At 48.5% G+C, this 20,439-nt stretch overlaps 2 protein-coding genes across 2 annotated transcripts in view; both read right to left on the reverse strand.

Moving 5' to 3' along the window:
- LOC120944301 (protein mono-ADP-ribosyltransferase PARP14-like) overlaps positions 1-20,439 on the reverse strand; it is a 575,277-nt gene that overhangs the window by 460,218 nt on the left and 94,620 nt on the right. The gene's annotated exons all lie outside the window — the stretch shown is intronic.
- LOC120944303 (protein mono-ADP-ribosyltransferase PARP14-like) overlaps positions 1,062-20,439 on the reverse strand; it is a 49,995-nt gene continuing 30,617 nt past the window's right edge. Inside the window, 6 exon segments of the mRNA XM_040358336.1 lie at positions 1,062-1,667; positions 3,927-4,101; positions 5,823-5,965; positions 11,453-12,055; positions 13,242-13,448; positions 16,178-16,357. Coding sequence (XP_040214270.1) covers positions 1,390-1,667; positions 3,927-4,101; positions 5,823-5,965; positions 11,453-12,055; positions 13,242-13,448; positions 16,178-16,357 — 1,586 coding nt within the window. The 3' untranslated portion in view covers positions 1,062-1,389.

Genomic DNA, 20,439 nt, shown 5'->3' on the forward strand with positions numbered 1-20,439 from the left:
TGCTCTTCCCCTCCGTGCCGCTGCCGTCCTCTGTTCTCCCCCTCCGTGCCGCTGCCGTCCTCTGTTCTCCCCCTCCGTGCCGCTGCTGTCCTCTGTTTTGCTCTCCCCCTCCGTGCCGCTGCCGTCCTCTGTTCTCCCCCTCCGTGCCAATGCCGTCCTCTGTTTTGCTCTCCCCCTCCGTGCCGCTCCGTGCCGCCCTTTGTTCTCCCCCTCCATGCCGCTGCCGTCCTCTGTTTTGCTCTCCCCCTCTGTGCCGCTGCTTCCCCCCTTCGTGATCTGTGTCCCCCCTCCGTGCCGCTGCTTCCCCCCTCCGTGATCTGTGTCCCCCCTCAATGTCTTCCTCCGCCCCCTCTGTCAGGATGGAGAGCGGCGGTAGGAGCCGCTAAACCCGGCTCCTACCTTTTCTGAATGAACAGAGTCAGTGATCACTGACTCTGTCCATTCATTGTGTTTACAATGCTTCAGTTTATGAATGGATAGGAGCCTCTGTCTCCTGTCCATTCAATTCCAGTGCAGCTGAGAAAGGGACTGGGGAATCTGTGTCCTTAGTCCCTTTTTCTGTCTTAAAGGGGAGATGTCAGAGGTCTGTTAAGACCCCCGATATCTCACCAAAGCCCCCCAACAGGGCTAATTAAAAAGAAAAGAAAAAAAATTGCAATAAATAATTAAATAAATAAAATGTAAATAATAATAATAATAATAATAATAGAAAAAAAACACACACTGACAATCCACAACCCCCCTCCCCTAAAAAAAAAAATATCACTGTAAAAAAAAAAAATATAAAAAAATACAAATTGTGTAAAAAAAAAAAAAGTATCGGTATTCGGTATCGGCGAGTACTTGAAAAAAAGTATCGGTAATCGGTATTGGCGAGTACTTGAAAAAAAGTATTGGTACTTGTACTCGGTCTCAAAAAAGTGGTATCGGGACAACCCTAGTGGCTTGTATTTTTGGAAATATATTTTTTACAATAAAGGCATTGATTTTGAGTGCGGCTGGGCAGAACTTTTCCTTACCTAATCAATATTATATCCCGATCCGAGCAAGTGACACAAATACAGGGATTGTCTGGAGTCGCTGATCCGGAGATTTGTGTGATCCCCGGACACAGCAATAGATTTATTAATTTCAGGTATTTATATAGCGCCGTCAATTTACACATATATTGTCCATTTACATCAGTCCCCTGACCTCAGGAGCTTACAATCTAAGGTCCCGAACTCACATTCATACTGTACATAATAGGGCCAATTAACCAGCATGTTTTGGAGCGCGGGAGGAAACCCCCGCAGGCGCAGGGAGAACATGCAAGCTCCAGGCAGGGAGTGTCGTGGTTGGGATTTGAACCAGCAACCCTAGTCCTGCCAGGTGGAAGTGCTAACCACTCTAAAAGACAATGTGATATTCGGGGTAGGCCTGGATGTCATTAAATATCACAAACATTGAAGGATTCTGGAGGTTATCCGTCACGCTGTCATAAAGGTCGGTGGGGTTGGCTGCATTTTTGGCTGGAGGTGTTATTATCGTTTGATTTCCTACACAGTAGAGTCCGGTGAGAACCCGGGCCAGGTACATGTGTCTCTCTCGATTTACATCAGGTCTGGCGTAGCCCACAGAATATTGTGCATTGACTGCAAAATATGTGCCGTTTCCAAAAGCAGTACCTGTTTGAAAAAAGAAAAAGAAAGACAAGTCACACATCAGTATGGGAGAGTTCCAGAGGAGAGGTGCAGCAGGAGAGAAGGTCTGGAGGTGGGAAGGAAACAAGAGGACACTAAGACACAACACAGAGGACGTGATAAGGAAGAGCCCAGCTGTACCGTACTATGATATTGGATATTAAATCCCAGATTAGCAATTGATGGAATGGGGGAGGATTGTGGCCTCTGCCTGGCTTTTATTACCTGGTACAGTAACTAGTTTGTCGGGCTCTAGACCAGCCGTTCTCAATGGTTCCTCTGGTGGTTCCTCGAGTTCCTTGAGCAATTTCTGCCTTTAATATAAGTTCATACTGACACTGATGATCTGTTTAGCTATCTATAAGGAGGACATTCTTTTCAATGATGGGAGATCTGGATATAGTTATTATTAGAAGGGGTTCCCTGAGACTGGAAAGTTATTTCAAGGGTTCCTCCATGATAAAAAGGTTGAGAAAGACTACTGTAGACTCTGCTGTAGGTAGGTATACCAGTTAAATGTATTAGTTCTTATTGGATTCAGGCAGTCTACTAGTCATGGCACCAAGTGAAAGCATAATTGCCAACAGTCCCGATTTTCCTGGGACAATCCCGATTTTGGGACCCTCGTCCCGATCGGAGGCCGCCCCGAATCGTGATTTTGCCTTTTGTCCATGGAAAAATGGGAATGTTTGTCAGTTGTGGCTCCTGGCTCCAACAAAATGGCCACCGGTGCCGCCGCGAGACCCTTGTGTTCAGCTACATCTCCTCTCGTTCCTCCTGTTCAGTGGAGAGGGGAGGGGCCAATCCGTGCAGCTAATGAATCGGCTTCTCTCTTCCCAATTCTCCAGCTGGGGTTAGCTGCACAGATCAGCCCCTCCCCTCTCCACTGAACACGAGGAACGAGAGGAGATGTAGCTGCACTGCAACCAACCCTCCGCTGGGGACACTGACCTCTGGGTACACCTGATGTAAGAGGCACTCCGCTGGGGACACTGACTGCTGGGGACACCTGATGTAAGAGGCATTCCACTGGGGACACCTGATGTAAGGAGGCACTCCGCTGGGGACACCTGTTGTAAGAGGCACTCCGCTGGGGACACTGACTGCTGGGGACACCTGATGTAAGAGGCACTCCACTGGGGACACCTGATGTAAGGAGGCACTCCGCTGGGGACACCTGATGTAAGAGGCACTCCGCTGGGGACACCTGATGCAAGAGGCACTCCGCTAGAGACACCTGATGTAAGGAGGCACTCCGCTGGGGATGCCTGATATAAGAGGTACTGTACTAGGGACACCTGATGTAAGAGGCACTCCGCTGGGGACACCTGATGTAAGAGGCACTCCGCTGGAGACACCTGATGTAAGGAGGCACTCCGCTGGGGACGCCTGATGTAAGAGGTACTGTACTAGGGACACCTGATGTATGAGGCACTCCGCTGGGGACACCTGATGTAAGAGGTACTGTACTAGGGACACCCGATGTAAGAGGCACTCCGCTGGGGACAACTGATCTAAGGAGGCACTCTGTTGGGGACGCCTGATATAAGAGGTACTGTACTAGGGACACCTGATGTAAGAGGCACACCGCTGGGGACACCTGATGTAAGAGGCACTCCGCTGGGGACACCTGATGTAAGAGGCACTCCGCTGGGGACACCTAATGTAAGGAGGCACTCTGCTGGGGACACCTAATGTAAGGAGGCACTTCACTGGAGACACCTGATGTAAGGGGCACTCCGCTGGGGACGCCTTGTCACTTACCATGTCACTTGCCACCAGATGCAGCTTGTCACTTGCAACCAGATGCAGCTTGTCACTTGCCACATTGTCTGCCACCAGATGCAGCTTGTCACTTGCCACATTGTCTGCCACCAGATGCAGCTTGTCACTTGCCACATTGCTGGGTCCTATCCCAGAGTAAGGGCGGAACAGCAGGGATTTGGGGAAGGTGGTGAGAGATAATGTAATCTCTCTGCTCACACGCCCCATCTCCTACAGTGCAGCCTTCAAGGCCCAGCTGCAAAGAGGCCATGAACCGCCACCGGTCCGCGGCCCGGGGGGGTTGAGGACCCCCACCCTAAGGCACTCGGCCACACCCTGGATCATCAATCTACATTATTTCCTACAGATATTAATGGCCCCTCCTATTCTCTGTCTACATACACATCCAAATTTTTTTTTTCCCTTAACATTACAGAGTTGGCTGATAAGCTCTGATTTTTTTTCTCTGAAATCTCCTACCGTTTTTCCCGGCGTAGCTCCGGTTGAATCCGTTATGATTGACATGTTGGATGGAGTTGGAGTCGGTCCCATGGAAAAGCTCTTTCTCATTGGTGGTGGATCCGTTCTTGGAGTCGATGTTCTGCTTCTTTATCTGGTAGTTGAGCCAGAGATCTCTGTTCTGTACTCGCAGAATCTGGGAGGATATACAAAGGCGCGGATTATACAATGTTCTACCAATAAACTGTGTGACAGACTCACCCGGGACATCCCGAACCATCTTATGTCTAAAATCATCCTATGTCCACTAGGGGCATAGGATGACTGAGAAATGATATCTTGGACTACCTGAGATGGGATTATTATGTAATTATTATCCACAATATATTCCAGGAGATCTGTAAAGAACTATTTACTGTTTGTTGATTCTGAACTCAAGTCGCCTAGTCTGGGTAAATGATTAGTTAATTAGCTCATGTTAATTTATGTTCTGGTTACCGCCTCTTTAAACTGTATATAAGGCTGCATTCTTGGTTCTATTAAACACTCCATGTTTAGCACACAAACAAGTCTCATCTCATTGTGTGTTGAGGGCAGCTGGAATATCTGATATCTATATCCAGACTGATAGGAAGCGGTATATGACGGAAGCACTCATACGGAGTGTGGGACGTTCCGTTTCAATCTGCAGACAGAGGCGGCTCTAGGCTTTGTGAGGCCTTAGGCAAAACTTGACATGTGGCCACACTCACACCCATTATAGGAAAAATAACTCAAGGACAAGAGCCTCTTCCCCATGACCCTGGCCGGTGGTTGTGGGGGTCTGCGGGCAGGGGGCTTATCGGAATCTGGAAACCCCCCTTTAACAAGGCAGCCCACAGATCCTGCACTTTAATAACTAAGGGGCAAGGGCCAGCCAGTGATGTCATCTGGTGAACCCGCCCCCTTGTAACGTCATTGACTGAGGGCATGCTGGGTCATTGACGTCACAAGGGGTGTTGTCACCGATATTCACTGGTTGTTAGGGATACTGGCAGCCCTGCTCTTGATATAGGGCTCTGCTTCTGGGTTGCACCTCCTTTATGGGGAATAACTTTACGCCGGGCGCACGCAGGTTCGTGAATCGCTGTATTTCCCTCATTTGAATGTTTGAATGGCTAATCAATGGGAGCGGCACCATGCGCCCAGCCTAAATGTGCGCCCACCCTACGCCGGCGTGTGCAAGCTACATCGGCGGGGTGTAGCCTGGTTTTAGGTGCATATCTGTTTGTGGGTCTGGCGCACAGATACGACGGCGCACATTTGCACTTACGTCGGCGTAACTTGTTATACGTCGGCGTAAGTGCTTTGTGAATCTGGGCTATAGTTGGCTCAAACTTGTGTTATATACACACGGTCACACAAATCTTGTCTGAAATTCCGACCGTCAAGAACGCGGTGACGTACAACACTACGATGGGCCGAGAAAAATTAAGTTCAATGTTTCCGAGCATGCGTCTAATTGATTCAGAGCATGCGTGTTTTTTTTTGCCCGTCTAAATTTGCATCCAGACGATCGGAATTTCAGACGTTGGAAAAATTGAGAACCAGCTCTCAAATTTTTGCTGTCGGAAACTCCGACAGACAAAGTCCGATGGTGCGTATACACACGGTCGGAATTTCCGACCAAAAGCTCACATCGGACTTTTCTTGACGGAATTTCCGATCGTGTGTACGCGACATTACTGGGGATTTTATATTGCACCATCCAACAATGGTGTGACCCCGGAAGATCCATTTACTTCATGACACATACTCAGAACCAGTCTCCAGTGCCATGTTGGTATGTCCAGTCCCCCCACTATAGGCAGAACCCCATCACTGTCACCCAGAATTTTATCACTCACATCTTCCTTTCCAATGTATCGGAGACGTTACCTTCAGTATTTGGTGTCCACAGGTTTTCTGGAATTTCTGCTCTACCGCGGAGTATTCAGGAGTTCCCTGAGCAACATCCACTTCCATCACAAGAGTCCCACCCATCGGCTTCCAGTGTGACGGTAATCTATTGGAATCCCCCTCTGAAAGAGAAGACGTGCAGTCAGGATCCGAAGAGACACCCCACAAGTAAAAACCTTGGTGCACAACCTCGCTGGAAGCTTTGACATGGCAGCCAATAAGACGAGTTTAATGTACACTCAGGTCTCTGTTCTCTGGAAGCTGATAAAGCCACCAAAGAGAAGCAGATAGTCCACCTCATCCCAGATATTCTATGCTAAGTTCTCACATTCCCTCCTTGTCCCTGCAATGTAGGAACGGGTAACTATCAATAGACAGGCAGATGTGTCGCCAGAAATGATAGAAGAGAAATCTGGCTGCCATTGAATTTATAGAGCTAATTTTCCTGGGGTCTGAGCAGTCCCGTCGCGACAAGGCAAGCAAACCAAGCAATTGCTTGGGGCCCCCCGAGCTGGCCTGGGGCCCCAAGCAGGGCCCTTGCCGTGCTTCTTATAAATGCTGTAGCCGCTTGAGAGCTCTATAGAGAGCCTCAGGCAGCTGCAGCACTGCTGCCTCTCTCGTCACTTCCTCTTCCCTGTAGCGTGGCCGAGCTCCTCTTCCTTCCTCCTGTCGGCACAGGAGATTCAGTTTCCTGTTCCCGGCCGGACTGACAGGAAGTGCACACTGAGGGAACAGGAAACTGAATCTCCTGCCGCGCGGTATGGTAGGGGGAGGAGGGGTAAATAGAACATAAGGAGGGAGGGGGGAGTAAAAAGAACATGGGGGGTAAAAAGAACATAGGGAGGGGGGGTGGGGGGGCATCCATGTCCATTTTGCTTGGGGCCCCCAAATTCCATCAAATGGCCCTGGGTCTAACAGTGCCACATCCTAGAATCAATTGATATAAATCACAACAGGGTTTGAACCCTAGTTCATGGACTTTGTGGGCACAACTCCAACACGTAAGTAAAATATAAATTCTTTATTGACACGTAAAAAAACGGCTACATTTAAAATCATAGTATCATTGAGCACCAATAGTAAAAGGAGATGTGGCCCACAATAATGGAGGTACAGGCTAATACAGCCTTATAAACCCATACAACATTCAAGCGGTAGAGGGTTTCACCAGCCCTTCATATAAAGCTTGACATGTTTCGCGTATGCCGCCTCCTCAGGAGTGAAAAAGGTGCAAACATAGAATTGCTACCAGTAGGTAAGTACGATATGCAAGCTGAGGGGAGCAAGTATTGCTATAGACCAAAATGTACTAGCCGTCCATCCATAATTCACTAGGTCAAGCAAAGATAAGAAACAAGTAGGTCTGTGATTCTCAATCACAATGGGGGAGCCCCCTCACAAATTGGTCCAATGGAAATAATCCAAACCATGAGGACCTTGTGTGGAGAAGTCTGGGCGTGTGGGAATCCCCCAGACTTTGCCACATAAGGTACTCATGGTTTGGATTATTTCCATTGAACTGATTTGTTATTTAAACTCCCTTATAGTGATTGAGAATTACAGACCTATTTGTTCCTTATCTTTGCTTGACCTAGTGAATAATGGGTAGGACCAGGGGCGGACTGACAACTCATGGGGCCCTCGGGCAATAGGAGATTAAGGGGCCCCATGGGTAATAGGAGATTGTGGGGCCCCCAGCAATAGGAGATTATGGGGCCCCCGGGGCAATAGGAGATTATGGGGCCCCCGGGGGGAATATGAGATTATGGGGCCCCTGGGGCAATAGGAGATTATGGGGCCCCAGGGGCAAGAGGAGATTATGGGGCCCCCGGGGCAAGAGGAGATTATGGGGCAACACAGTACTGCATACACACACACACAATGTCAGGAAAGGCGTTTCAGTAGTCTGCCTAGCAACAGCAGTGTCAAAAGAATGCTGTGCGTGTAAGAGACGTTCGGGGCATGCGCGTACGCTATGGCGCGACAAAATAGTGCTGTGACAGCACTTGGCACCAAAATAGGCAATTTAAAGAGATCAGACACCTTGCTGCCTTGCTGCCCGGTCTACAGCGTTCCTGAGACCCCTGCTACCTGTGATTCTGATTGCCGACTTTGTTACCCGATCCAGCTCTCCCTTGACTACTCCTGCTTGCTGCCTGTCTCTGATATCGGCTTGTCCTGACTTTGCTTCTGCTTTTCCTTCTAACCTGATTGCTGCCTGTCTCTGATATCGGCTTGTCCTGACTTTGCTTCTGCTTCTCCTTCTAACCTGATTGCTGCCTGTCTCTGATATCGGCTTGTCCTGACCTCGCTTCTGCTTCTCCTTCTAACCTGATTGCTGCCTGTCTCTGATATCGGCTTGTCTTGACCTCGCTTCTGCTTCTCCTTCTAACCTGATTGCTGCCTGCCTGATAAACTGACCCGGCCTGGATTTTGACTATTCTCTGGATTCTGCTCCTGTACCTGATCTGCCCACCTTTATTTGACCCGGCCTGTCCTGACCTGCCATTCTCCTGCTCCACGAGTGCCGTGCCGCTGTCTACAGTTCTCAGCCTGTTGCCTGCATCCTGCTTTGGACTACAGTACACCTCCCTGCTGCTGCTTCCAGCCCTCTACACCAGCTTACCTGCCAGGCATTTGTGCCCCTTTGCACTCTCGAACTCCTGTCTACTCTACCAGGGGTTCTTGAGCCAGAGGTTTACGAGGGGTCGCTCCCTGCATGTTGGGCTCTACTACGTGACACACACACACACGTATACATACACAGTTTACACACACAGACACACAATATACACACACAGTATACACACAGTATACATACACACACTGAAAAAGGTACTGGAGAGGCGGGGCAGCTATAAACTTGGGATTTTTAGACCAAAAGGATGTCGGTAAGGGACATTTCAGGGACAGATGTAAAAAAAACAAACACAGATTTTGACATACTGTCCCTGGTTTTACTGAGGCTGGCAACCCTGATGGGGCCCCCTAGTGGCATGGGGCCCTTGGGCAGTGCCCAAGAGCCTGAATGGTCAGTCTGCCCCTGGGTAGGAGGCTTTGGTCTATAGCAATACTTGCTCCCCTCAGCTTGCATATCCTACTTATCTACTGGTAGCAATTCTATGTTTACACCTTTTTCACTCCTGAGGAGGCGGCATACGCGAAACATGTCATGCTGCATTTGAAGGGATGGTGAAACCCTCTACTGTTTGAATGTTGTATCAGTTTCTAAGCTTATTGTAACGGTCAGGGGCTAACGCCGTTTACGATATTCCATTCCACCAACCCACGACAGCTTATCGATACTCCACAATCCAGCAGGCGAACACGGCCCATACAGATTCCCCAGAAACGAGACACACAGCTCTGTTCTCTGGTTCGAAACGGATAAACACTTTAATGATAAACTCAGGCTTTTAAACAGTTAGAAACCCCAAGGAACAATGACTTAACTCCACCCACAACATGACACAAGGAGCTCAATACACATCTTTTAGGAGACAGACATTCTTAGCTGGATTCACGTAGATGAGCCTAACGTTAGGCAGGCGTAGCGTATCTCATATACTCTACGCCGCCGTAAGTTAGAGAGGCAAGTGCTGTATTCAAAAAGCACTTGCGTCCTAAGTTACGGCGGCGTAGCGTAAATGTGCCGGCCTAAGCGCACCTAATTCAAATTGTGAAGAGGTAGGCGTGCTTTATGCTAATGAATCGTGACCCGACGTGATTGACGTTTTGAACGAACGGCGCATGCGCCGTCCGTGGACATATCCTAGTGCGCATGCTCCAAATTACGCCGCAAAGACTTATTGGTTTCGACGTGAACGTAAATTATGCCCAGCCCCATTCACGGACGACTTACGCAAACGACGTAAAAATGAAAAAATTCTACGCTGTTCCGACGTCCATACTTAACATTGGTTGCGCCATCTTTTTGGTGGAATAACTTTAGGCCTGAAAACGCCTTACGTAAACGGCGTATCGTTACTGCGACGGGCAAGTGTACGTTCGTGAATAGGCGTATCTCGCTGATTTACGCATTCTAGGCGTAAATCAGCGTACACGCCCCTAGCGGCCAGCCTAAATAGACAGCTAAGATACGACTGCGCCCGCAGTCGTATCTTAGCTAGATTTAAGTGTATCTCAATTTATCGTAACTATGAATCTGCGCCATCGTAAATTTAAGTGTATACTTAAATTTACGATGGCGCAGATTCATAGTTACGACGGCGTATCTACTGATACGCCGGCGTAACTCTCTCTGAATCTAGCTATCTGTCTCTGAGATAATCTACATGAGCTAATTACTAATCATTTACCCAGACAAGGTGACTCAGAGATAAGCTCTTCTCACCTGCTATACAATACACATTTATCATCAATAGAAATTCACACAATACAGTGTCAATTAGCATCACACAATGAAAGGTTCTTGAGAGCCAGACTAAGGGTCATTTACATGACAGTAGCAGATGACATTAAACACCTTAACAGTCGGTGTTCCCACATTAAGTGAATCACTCTTTCTATTGACCGGTTGGGTTTAGAATCAACAGCCTGTAATATTTCAAGATATCCTGGAATACATTGTGAATTATCATTACTGTCCCATCTCATGTAATCCAAGATAGCATTTCTCAGTCATCCTATGCCCCTAGTGGACATAGGATGACTTTAGACACAAGAGTCTTTGGTGATGCTGAAACAGGAGTACCCCACACCCTTCAAGAGCCTCTGGGTCCCACAGGCCCTCCTGTTACAGTTGTATAAAGCCTCGTACACACGATCAGTCCATCTGATGAGAACGGTCTGAAGGACCGTTGTCATCGGTTAACCGATGAAGCTGACTGATGGTCTAATGTGCCTACACACCATCAGTTAAAAAAACGATCGTGTCAGAACGCGGTGACGTAAAACACAACGACGTGCTTAAAAAAATGAAGTTCAATGCTTCCAAGCATGCGTCGACTTGATTCTGAGCATGCGTGGATTTTTAACCGATGGTCGTGTCTACTAACGATCGTTTTTTTTCCTATCTGTTAGGAATCCATAGGTTAATCTTAAAGCAAGTTGGCTTTTTTTAAACCTAAGGTTAAATAACCTATGGGGCCCACACACGATCGGTTTTGACCGATGAAAACGGTCCATCAGATCGTTGTCCTCTGGCTATCCTATCGTGTGTACGAGGCCTTAGTCTATACCTACAATAATTGTGGACCACCATCTCCTTCTATGAATGGTGCTCAATGCTACTATGATTTTAAATGTAGCCGTTTTTCTAAATGTGAATTTTCTTATGTATCAATAAAGAATTTATATTTTACTTACCTGTAGAAGTCGTGCCCACAAAGTCCATGTACTAGGGTTCAAACCCCTTTGTGATTTATATCAATCTCTTCACAAGTTGTTGACTAAAACCCAACTATGGCCCATGGTGTGTTGTTGGGTGTAGCTCTAGGAAGGGTAGGAGAATCCAGGACAATCCAGTATCTCCTGTGTAATTAATCCTACAGTTGTCTAAGGTGAGGTGACTCTGCCCTGCAATGCCAGCTGTTTTTAGTTGAGTCTATAAAATACAATGAAGGAATTATCATTAAAAGTCATATTACCATGTTTCAGAACACGTTGGATCTGAATTTGGTTCCCACGCTGGTCTGTGGCCGTTTCTCTTTGTACACTGACAGTATATTGGTTTCCTCGGATCTGGATTGTGATCTGGGCCGTCTTGTCATTTTTTGCCTCTTCCAGCTCCAGGTTTGTCACCTTGTCGAAGGGAATCATAGTTCCTCCATTGTCATAACTCCATTCCACCAGTTTCCCGGTGAGCTCTGCTGCCCGCTCCCTGTTGTTTCTGTCTTTTACCCGGTTTATAACCTTTTCGATCTCCCCGGACACAGGTAGGACGTCCCGGGTGAGGCCCACAATCCGGATGGAGGGGTCGGCTGGTTTGTAGATGACAGAGACCTGAAAACTTTTCTGGAGGTCGGAGATCTTCTGCACCTCAGCTTCTTCTAATTCGGAGATACATTCCTCTGTGATCACCTTCTCTGCCTGCTCACTGTCGATCATCTTGTGTAGCCAAGCCTTCGTCTTCTCCACGCTCCTTTTATCTTCGGCACACAAGCTGAACACCACAGGCTCAATGCCGTCCATCAACTGGAAGGCGGTGAGCTTCTGAACTCGCTTTGAGGCTTTTGGTGGCATAATAAATTCTACAGGAGGAAGAAAAGAGACAATGACGTCACAGACTGCTCTATAGAAATGGAAATTTAAAATTGTGAACAAATAGTTTATGAACAGGATGTAGACCAGGATTGGGCAAGACTGTTTGTTGATTCTGAACTCAACAGGTTAATTGAAAGATGTTAATTGAAAGATTGAAAGATGTCATCACCTCCAGCTATCTGGCTGCCTGTGTTATGTAAATTGAATCCAGACTAACTTCTAAGGATCTTTCATTGTGGCTTGTGCTAATTGACCCTGTATTGTGTGAAGGTCTATTGATGATAAATGTGTATTGTAAGTTAACAGACAGCCTAAAGGTCAGGTGTCTGAGTCATCAGCTGTAGTTAATTAGCTCATGTAAATTAGGTCAGGTCCTGGAGCCAGCGTGTCTTCTAAAGAGATGTATCGAGAGGGCTCATTAGGTAAACATTGTGTGATGTTGTGGGTGGAGTTGGGTCATTGTTCATTTTGTTACTGCAGTATCCTAAATTGTATATAAGTGTGTATTTCTTAATAAAGGGTCAGACCTGCTTGAACTTCATACAGAGCTGTGTCGCGTTTGCCTGACTGTGGAGTGTCAGTAGCTGCCTTGGGTTCGGGAATGGAATATCCTAAACAGCTTTAACCCCTGTCCCATTTGGGGTTCCCTTACACATGGTAGCAGCAGAGGGAGCAGGAGTCTACAGTAGACAAGCTCAGTGTCAGTGACATCAATGTGTTCAACAGTTGTGTCTGAGATGCCCAGTCACTGCAGAGGGGGCGGGAGCAATAGAGCTCTGCTTGATCTACCAATTAGGAACACAAATCGGGCTTTTGGCAGGGGAGGAGCTGACAGGCAGTAATAGCAGAGATAAAGAAGAGATTTATTGCACAATTGTTTAGCATTAAGGGATAAGTATTTCTACATTAATTATCAGACCAGCAAATTTCCTTTCTCATGAGAATCCTTCTTCAAGCCCTGGTGAAGGGGGTGGAGTTACAGCCCTTGAACCGCACTGGCTTTGCAAGCAATCTATCATTTTAATAAATTAGTTTTTTAGACATGAATATCAGGCTTTGTCGCATTAGTTGGTCGCTCTTCCAAGATACTGAGCTCCATCTACATACTGAAGTGTTTTCTCCTCTTTCTTGTTCAGTCGGCCTCCTGAATTCAGACCCCCGGCCCCAACTCACCGAAGAGTCTAGTAAGGATGGATTTGGTTTCGGGAAGGGCGCTCCCCTCTCTCGTCTTCATGCTCATGTAGAAATCGTTCAGCATAGATTGCTGGAAAAGAACCACTTTCACCGTCTGAAGAGAATGGACCGATTTAGATTTCATGAAGTCCACCAAACCATCGAGGATCGAGTCGGCCACCATGGAGGCGGCTAATCCCCCTGCACCTGTATAGACCAGACAAAAGGTTTACCAAAGATATCTACTGATCACACAATGTAACTTTTCATTCATTAAATGCAAAAAGGTAGAAAACCTCCAGAGGCTCTGCTGTACAAAGCTGTCATCAGATGAGGTCCCTCCCCCTACTTAGTGGTGGGAACTCCTCATAATGGGCACAGCAGGTGTACAGACCCGGGAACACAGCACAGGGATGGTGGGAACCCCTCATAATGGGCACAGCGGGTGTACAGACCCGGGAACTCAGCACAGGGATGGTGGGAACCCCTCATAATGGGCACAGCGGGTGTACAGACCCGGGAACTCAGCACAGAGATGGTGGGAACCCTTCATAATGGGCACAGCGGGTGTACAGACCCGGGAACACAGCACAGGGATGGTGGGAACCCCTCATAATGGGGCACAGCGGGGTGTACAGACCCGGGAACTCAGCACAGAGATGGTGGGAACCCCTCATAATGGGCACAGCGGGTGTACAGACCCGGGAACTCAGCACAGGGATGGTGGGAACCCCTCATAATGGGCACAGCGGGTGTACAGACCCAGGAAATCGGCACAGGGATGGCGGGAACCCCTCATAATGGGCACAGCGGGTGTACAGACCCAGGAACTCAGCACAGGGATGGTGGGAACCCCTCATAATGGGCACAGCGGGTGTACAGACCCGGGAACTCAGCACAGAGATGGTGGGAACCCTTCATAATGGGCACAGCGGGTGTACAGACCCGGGAACACAGCACAGGGATGGTGGGAACCCCTCATAATGGGGCACAGCGGGGTGTACAGACCCAGGAACTCAGCACAGGGATGGTGGGAACCCCTCATAATGGGGCACAGCGGGTGTACAGACCCGGGAACTCAGCACAGAGATGGTGGGAACCCCTCATAATGGGCACAGCGGGTGTACAGACCCGGGAACTCAGCACAGGGATAGTGGGAACCCCTCATAGTGGGCACAGTGGGTGTACAGACCCAGGAACTCAGCACAGGGATGGTGGGAACCCCTCATAATGAGCACAGCGGGTGTACAGACCCGGGAACTCAGCACAGGGATGGTGGGAACCCCTCATAGTGGACACAGTCGGTGTACAGACCCGGGAACTCAGCACAGGGATGGTGGGGACATAATGTACATAGATGTCCATAATCTACCAAACACTAAAATACAGGTTCAGACTGGACTGATATTACCCCCCCCCCCCCCCCATCTCCCTGAACCATACCAGGCCACATGCCCTTAACATGCCTGGCTGCATGCACTTTTCAGGGGGACCTCCACCTCATTTAAAAAAAAATGGTGTGGGATTTCCCTCAAAATCCATAGCAGACCTAAGGGTTCAGTAGGGATTAGGGAAGGACCCTAATCTTTTTTTTATGTTGGCAAAATCAATACCAGAACCGAAGGGCCTGGTATGGATTAGGGGGACCCCATGCTGTTTGTTTCTCAAGTTTTTAATTGCTGTAATTCTTTTGTTTCCATTCAGCTGTCAGCAAGGAACCCCGCTGACAGCTGGTGACTCATCCGTTGTTAAGGACGCAGTGGCGGACTTGCCGGCCCACTCCTTAACAACCAGCTATTCACTGGTTGTTATGGATGCTGACGGCCGCCCGCTCTTTAACAACCAAAATGCTACCGCTCCTAAACACTGCTAAACGGCATTGCAAAAACGCTAAATATAAGCGTTTCTTTATCCAGCGTCCCCCCCTTTTTTTTTAAAGCTCCTAGACCCGGATTCACGTACGAGTTACGCCGGCCTATCTCCAGATACGCCGTCGTAACTCTGAGTCCGAGCCGTCGTATCTATGCGCCTGATTCTTAGAATCAGTTACGCATAGATTTGTAGAAGATCCGCCCGGCGTAAGTCTCTTACGCCGTCGTATCTTAACTGCATATTTACGCTGGCCGCTAGGGGCGTGTACGCTGATTTACGCCTAGAAATATGTAAATCAGTTAGATACGCCAATTCACGAACGTACGCCCGGCCGACGCAGTACAGATACGCCGTTTACGTTAGGCTTTTCCCGGCGTAAAGTTACCCCTGCTATATGAGGCGTAGATGAGGCGTACCAATGTTAAGTATGGACGTCGGGCCAGCATCAGATTTTTCACGTTTTACGTCGTTTGCGTAAGTCGTTCGCGAATAGGGCTGGGCGTCATTTACGTTCACGTCGAAAGCATTGGCTTCTTGCGGGTTAATTTGGAGCATGCGCACTGGGATACTTTCACGGACGGCGCATGCGCCGTTCGTAAAAAGCGTCATTTACGTGGGGTCACATTAAATTTACATAACACACACCCACATCTACCACATTTGAATTAGGCAGGCTTACGCCGGCCTATTTACGCTACGCCGCCGCAACTTTGGTTTGAGAATACGGCACTTGCCTGTCAAAGTTGCGGAGGCGTAACGTAAATAGGATACGTTATGCCCACACAAAGATACGCGATTTTACGTGAATCCGGGCCCTAGTGTGCATGGAGCCTCAGTGTGTCATGGAGACACCCACCACCACTGAATGTCCTCTATTTTTTGCACCAATGGGTATTATTGTACAAACATGCTGCTGACAATCCCATGAAGCATGTGAGACGTGTAGAACACCTTCCTGTGACATGAAGCTCCTGGAGTCGGGTGGTTATTGGGTGCAGCTGAGAGAAAGACCCTTTTTCTTCCTGCACATGCAAGCAAAACTGTCTGTGATGCATTGATCATACCTGTTCCCAGAGCAGGGAAGGTGACAGAAGAGACCCGACGCTTCTCACACTCCTGCAGGACATCCAGGACAATCATCTTGATAGACGCTGGATCTCTTGTTCCTACCACATGGAGAATCCATTTACATTGTGTGATGTTTCCAGAATCGGTGATGACGTATCCAGTATGGGGTTGGGCACCTGTCAGAGATGGAAACTTTAGCTGGCAATGTATCTATTCAAGCCTAATATTAACTGGCGTTAAACATGTCCCCTCTCCCCTGCTGCTGACTAAGCTGTGTAAAATAAATGTGTACACTTACCTGTGATCGGCCCGTACCTATCGGGTCATGTGATCCCCTATGTCAGGCGGCGAAAGCTGCAGGGGAGAGGAGGGAGCGCTTGACAACAGCTGGAGACTCTAGGAGTGGTGACTTCATCCATAGCCTCCTATGGTCCATCCATTGTTGGTGCTCTCTCCTCTCCCCTGCAGCCACAATTGACTCATATAGAGGAGCTGGATCACATGACCATGAGCAACGGTGATCTGATCTTTGCCGTTTCCATCTTTTGTCATTATGTGGACTTATAGGTAGATTCAGAGACATTGGCCCGGATTCAAAGAGATCTGCGCTCTATTTGCGGAGGCGCAGGGCAACGATTTTGCCCTGCGCCCCCGCAAATATTTTGCGCTGCCCTCGATTCACGGAGCAGTAGCTCCTTAAATTGCGAGGGCGCGCCGGCAAAATTGCCCGGCGTAAGCGCGCGCAATGTAAATGATTCCGCCGGGGGGCGGGAATCATTTAAATTAGGCGCGTTCCCGCGCCGATTGTAAAGCGCATGCGCCGTCGGGAAACTTTCCCGACGTGCATTGCGGCAAAGGACGTCATTTGCTTCAAAGTGAACGTGAATGTCGTCCAGCGCCATTCACGTATCACTTACGCAAACGGCGTGAAATTCAAATTTCACAACGCGGGAACGGAGGGTATACTTTAGCATTGGCTGCCCAACTATTAGAAGGGGCAGCCTTACACTAAAGACGCCGTACGGAAACTCCATAACTTGCGTACGCAGGGCCCGCGCAACATTGTGAATCGGCGTAAGTATGCAAATTGCATACTATATGCTGACCACAATGGGAACGCCCCCTAGCGGTCAACGCAAGAATGCAGCCTAAAATCTGCGTGGCATAAGAGCCTTATGCCAAGCAGATTTTAGGCTGCAGTCGGCGTAACGAGTTCTCTGAATCAGGAGAACTCGTTACGCCGGCGCAAGTCAGCAATTGCGCTGCGTAACTATGGTTACGCAGGCGCAATTGCTTACTGAATCTGGGCCATTGGCCCAACTTTGCGGCGGCGTAGCTTAGCGTGTTTAGGCTACGCCGCCGTAAGATAGCGAGGCAAGTACATGATTCTCAAAGTACTTGCCTGCTAAGTTACGGCGGCGTAGCATAAAGCGGGTGGGCGTAAGGGCGCCTAATTCCAATTTGTTTAAGGGGGCGTGTTTTATGTTAATGGGGCTTGACCTGACGTTTTTGAAGGCGCCTACATTTTCCAGTGTGCATTGCGGCTAAGTACGCCACACGGGCCTATTGAAAATTTCGAATTTTGATGCGGGAACGGCGGCCATACTTAACATTGGCTACGCCACCTAGGGCCTAGCTTTAACTTTAGGCGGCCTATCTCTTACGTAAACAGTGTAAATGTACTGCGGCGGCCGGGCGTACGTTCGTGAATAGGCGTATCTAGTGATTTACATATTCTACGCCGACCGCAATGGAAGCGCCACCTAGCGGCCAGCAGAAATATTGCAACCTAAGATAGGACGACGCAAGCTGCGTATCTTAGATATGTTTAAGCGTATCTCTGTTTGAGAATACACTTAAACTTAGGTCGGCGCAGATTCTGAGTTAGGTCGGCGTATCTACTGATATCTACTGATACGCCGGCCTAACTCTCTCTGAATCTACCTATTTGTAATCTCTTGTATGTATTTTTAGATTACTACTATTACTATAAACTGCATATCGGACTATCCCTGAAGAAGGAGTCTACTGTACTCCGTAACGCGTAGGAAATACGATTGCATATGAGGATATCGTCATGTTTACATGATAGATGTTTATTATTTGGAGCTTTTCCGGTTAGTATATTCATCAAATGTGCTTTGTACAATAACCCAACTGTTTGTTACTGTTTACGACTACTTTTTCATACGATAATAAAATTGAGTACTTCTTTATCATACAAAGTCCCATTCCCAAGGGGAAATCCTGTACATGACCAGACCAGAGCTGGCTGAAAATGAGTAAACACCAAAAAACACACACGTTCCAAAGACTACCTTGGAAAGGTAAAAAATAAATAAAAAAATACATAGGGCCAGATTCTCAAAGGCGTAACGACGGCGCAACACCATTAGCGCCGTCGTAACTCCTCATCTGGCCCCGGGTATCTATGCGACTGATTCTTAGAATCAGTTGCGCATAGATAACCATTAGATCTGACATGCGTAAGGCTCTTACGCTGTCAGATCTTAAAAGTAATTTTTTTCCCGCCGCTAGGTGTCGCATCGTCGTTTTCCCCGTCGTCTATGCAAATGAGGTAAGTACGCGAGATTCCCCAACCTACGCGCGTCCGACGCTGGGAATTTACGTTGTTTCCGTAGCGTACGCAACGTGTAAGGTTGCCCCTGCTATTAGCAGGGGCAACCAATGTTAACTATGGCCGTCGTTCCCGCGTCGAAGTTTAAAAAAAATTCGTCGTTTGCGTAAGACGTCCGTGAATGGCGCTGGACGCCATTTACGTAAACGTCTAAGCAAATGACGTCGGGGCGACGTCATTTAGCGCAATGCACGTCGGGTAATTTACCCGACGGAGCATGCGCAGTACGCTCGGCGCGGGAGCGCGCCTAATTTAAATGGTGCCCGCCCCATTTGAATTGGGCGGGCTTGCGCCGAGCGAATTAACGATACACCGCCGCAAGTTTACAGGTAAGTGTTCTGAGAATCAGCATGTAAACCTGTAAACCTGCGGCGGTGTAGCGTACAGCACATACATTACGCTGCCCAGGAGCAACGTAAATGTATGAGAATCTGGCCCATAGACTCCGGTTTCAGATAACTCAAAACTGTATTGCAAATAACCCAGCGGGAGGGCGCCGCACCGGGTAACGCTCACATTTCTGTGTAATACAGAGATGCAGCGGGTAGAGATGCAGCGGGTAGAGATGCAGCGGGTAGAGATGCAGCGGGTAGAGATGCACCAACAGCATCTGTCTCAGAGGGCGGAATTAGGGTTGCCACCTTTTCTTCAAGTCAAACACCTTAGCGACGCACAGTAATTTTTTTCGTTTTTTTTTTAACAGTATTTACTATGCAGTACATATATTTTGTGATTAACTACATATGATTATAAATGTTTTTTAATCACAAGAGTCTCCTTTTACATCAGAGTCCCTCTTTTAAACCTGAATCCACAGAGTTCCCCTTTTTTACATCTGAACTTGCAGAGTTCCCTTACACTGTAAGGGGGGGGGGGACTCTGCAGACTCAGATGTAAGGGAGAACTCTGGGGACTCTGACCTAAGGGATGCTCTGGGAACCCTGATTTAAAGGGAGAACACTGAGAACACATTACACTTTCGGCTTAGACAACTGAAGACAGCAACCCTGCTGGGAAGCCATAGTCTGGTCTGAATATTGTGTCCGGGTTTCAGATGGTCCAAACCCGGACACATGATTCAAAACCCAAACTGTCCAGGTGAATCCCGAACAGGTGGCAACCGTAGGTGGAATGTGGCCTCACCCATCTGGTCCCAATGTAGGCGGAATGTTGCCTCACCCATCTGGTCCCAATGTAGGCGGAATGTGGCCTCAGCCATCTGGTCCCAATGTAGGCGGAATGTGGCCTCACCCATCTGGTCCCAATGTAGGCGGCATGTGGCCTCACCCATCTGGTCCGAATGTAGGCGGAATGTGGCCTCAGCCATCTGGTCCCAATGTAGGCGGAATGTGGCCTCACCCATCTGGTCCCAATGTAGGCGGAATGTGGCCTCACCCATCTGGTCCCAATGTAGGCGGAATGTGGCCTCACCCATCTGGTCCCAATGTAGGCGGAATGTGGCCTCACCCATCTGGTCCCAATGTAGGCGGAATGTGGCCTCACCCATCTGGTCCCAATGTAGGCGGAATGTGGCCTCAGCCATCTGGTCCCAATGTAGGCGGAATGTGTCCTCACCCATCTGGTCCCAATGTAGGCGGAATGTGGCCTCACCCATCTGGT

The sequence above is a fragment of the Rana temporaria genome, chromosome 6 (genome assembly GCF_905171775.1).
Source record: "Rana temporaria chromosome 6, aRanTem1.1, whole genome shotgun sequence".
NCBI lineage: Eukaryota > Metazoa > Chordata > Amphibia > Anura > Ranidae > Rana > Rana temporaria.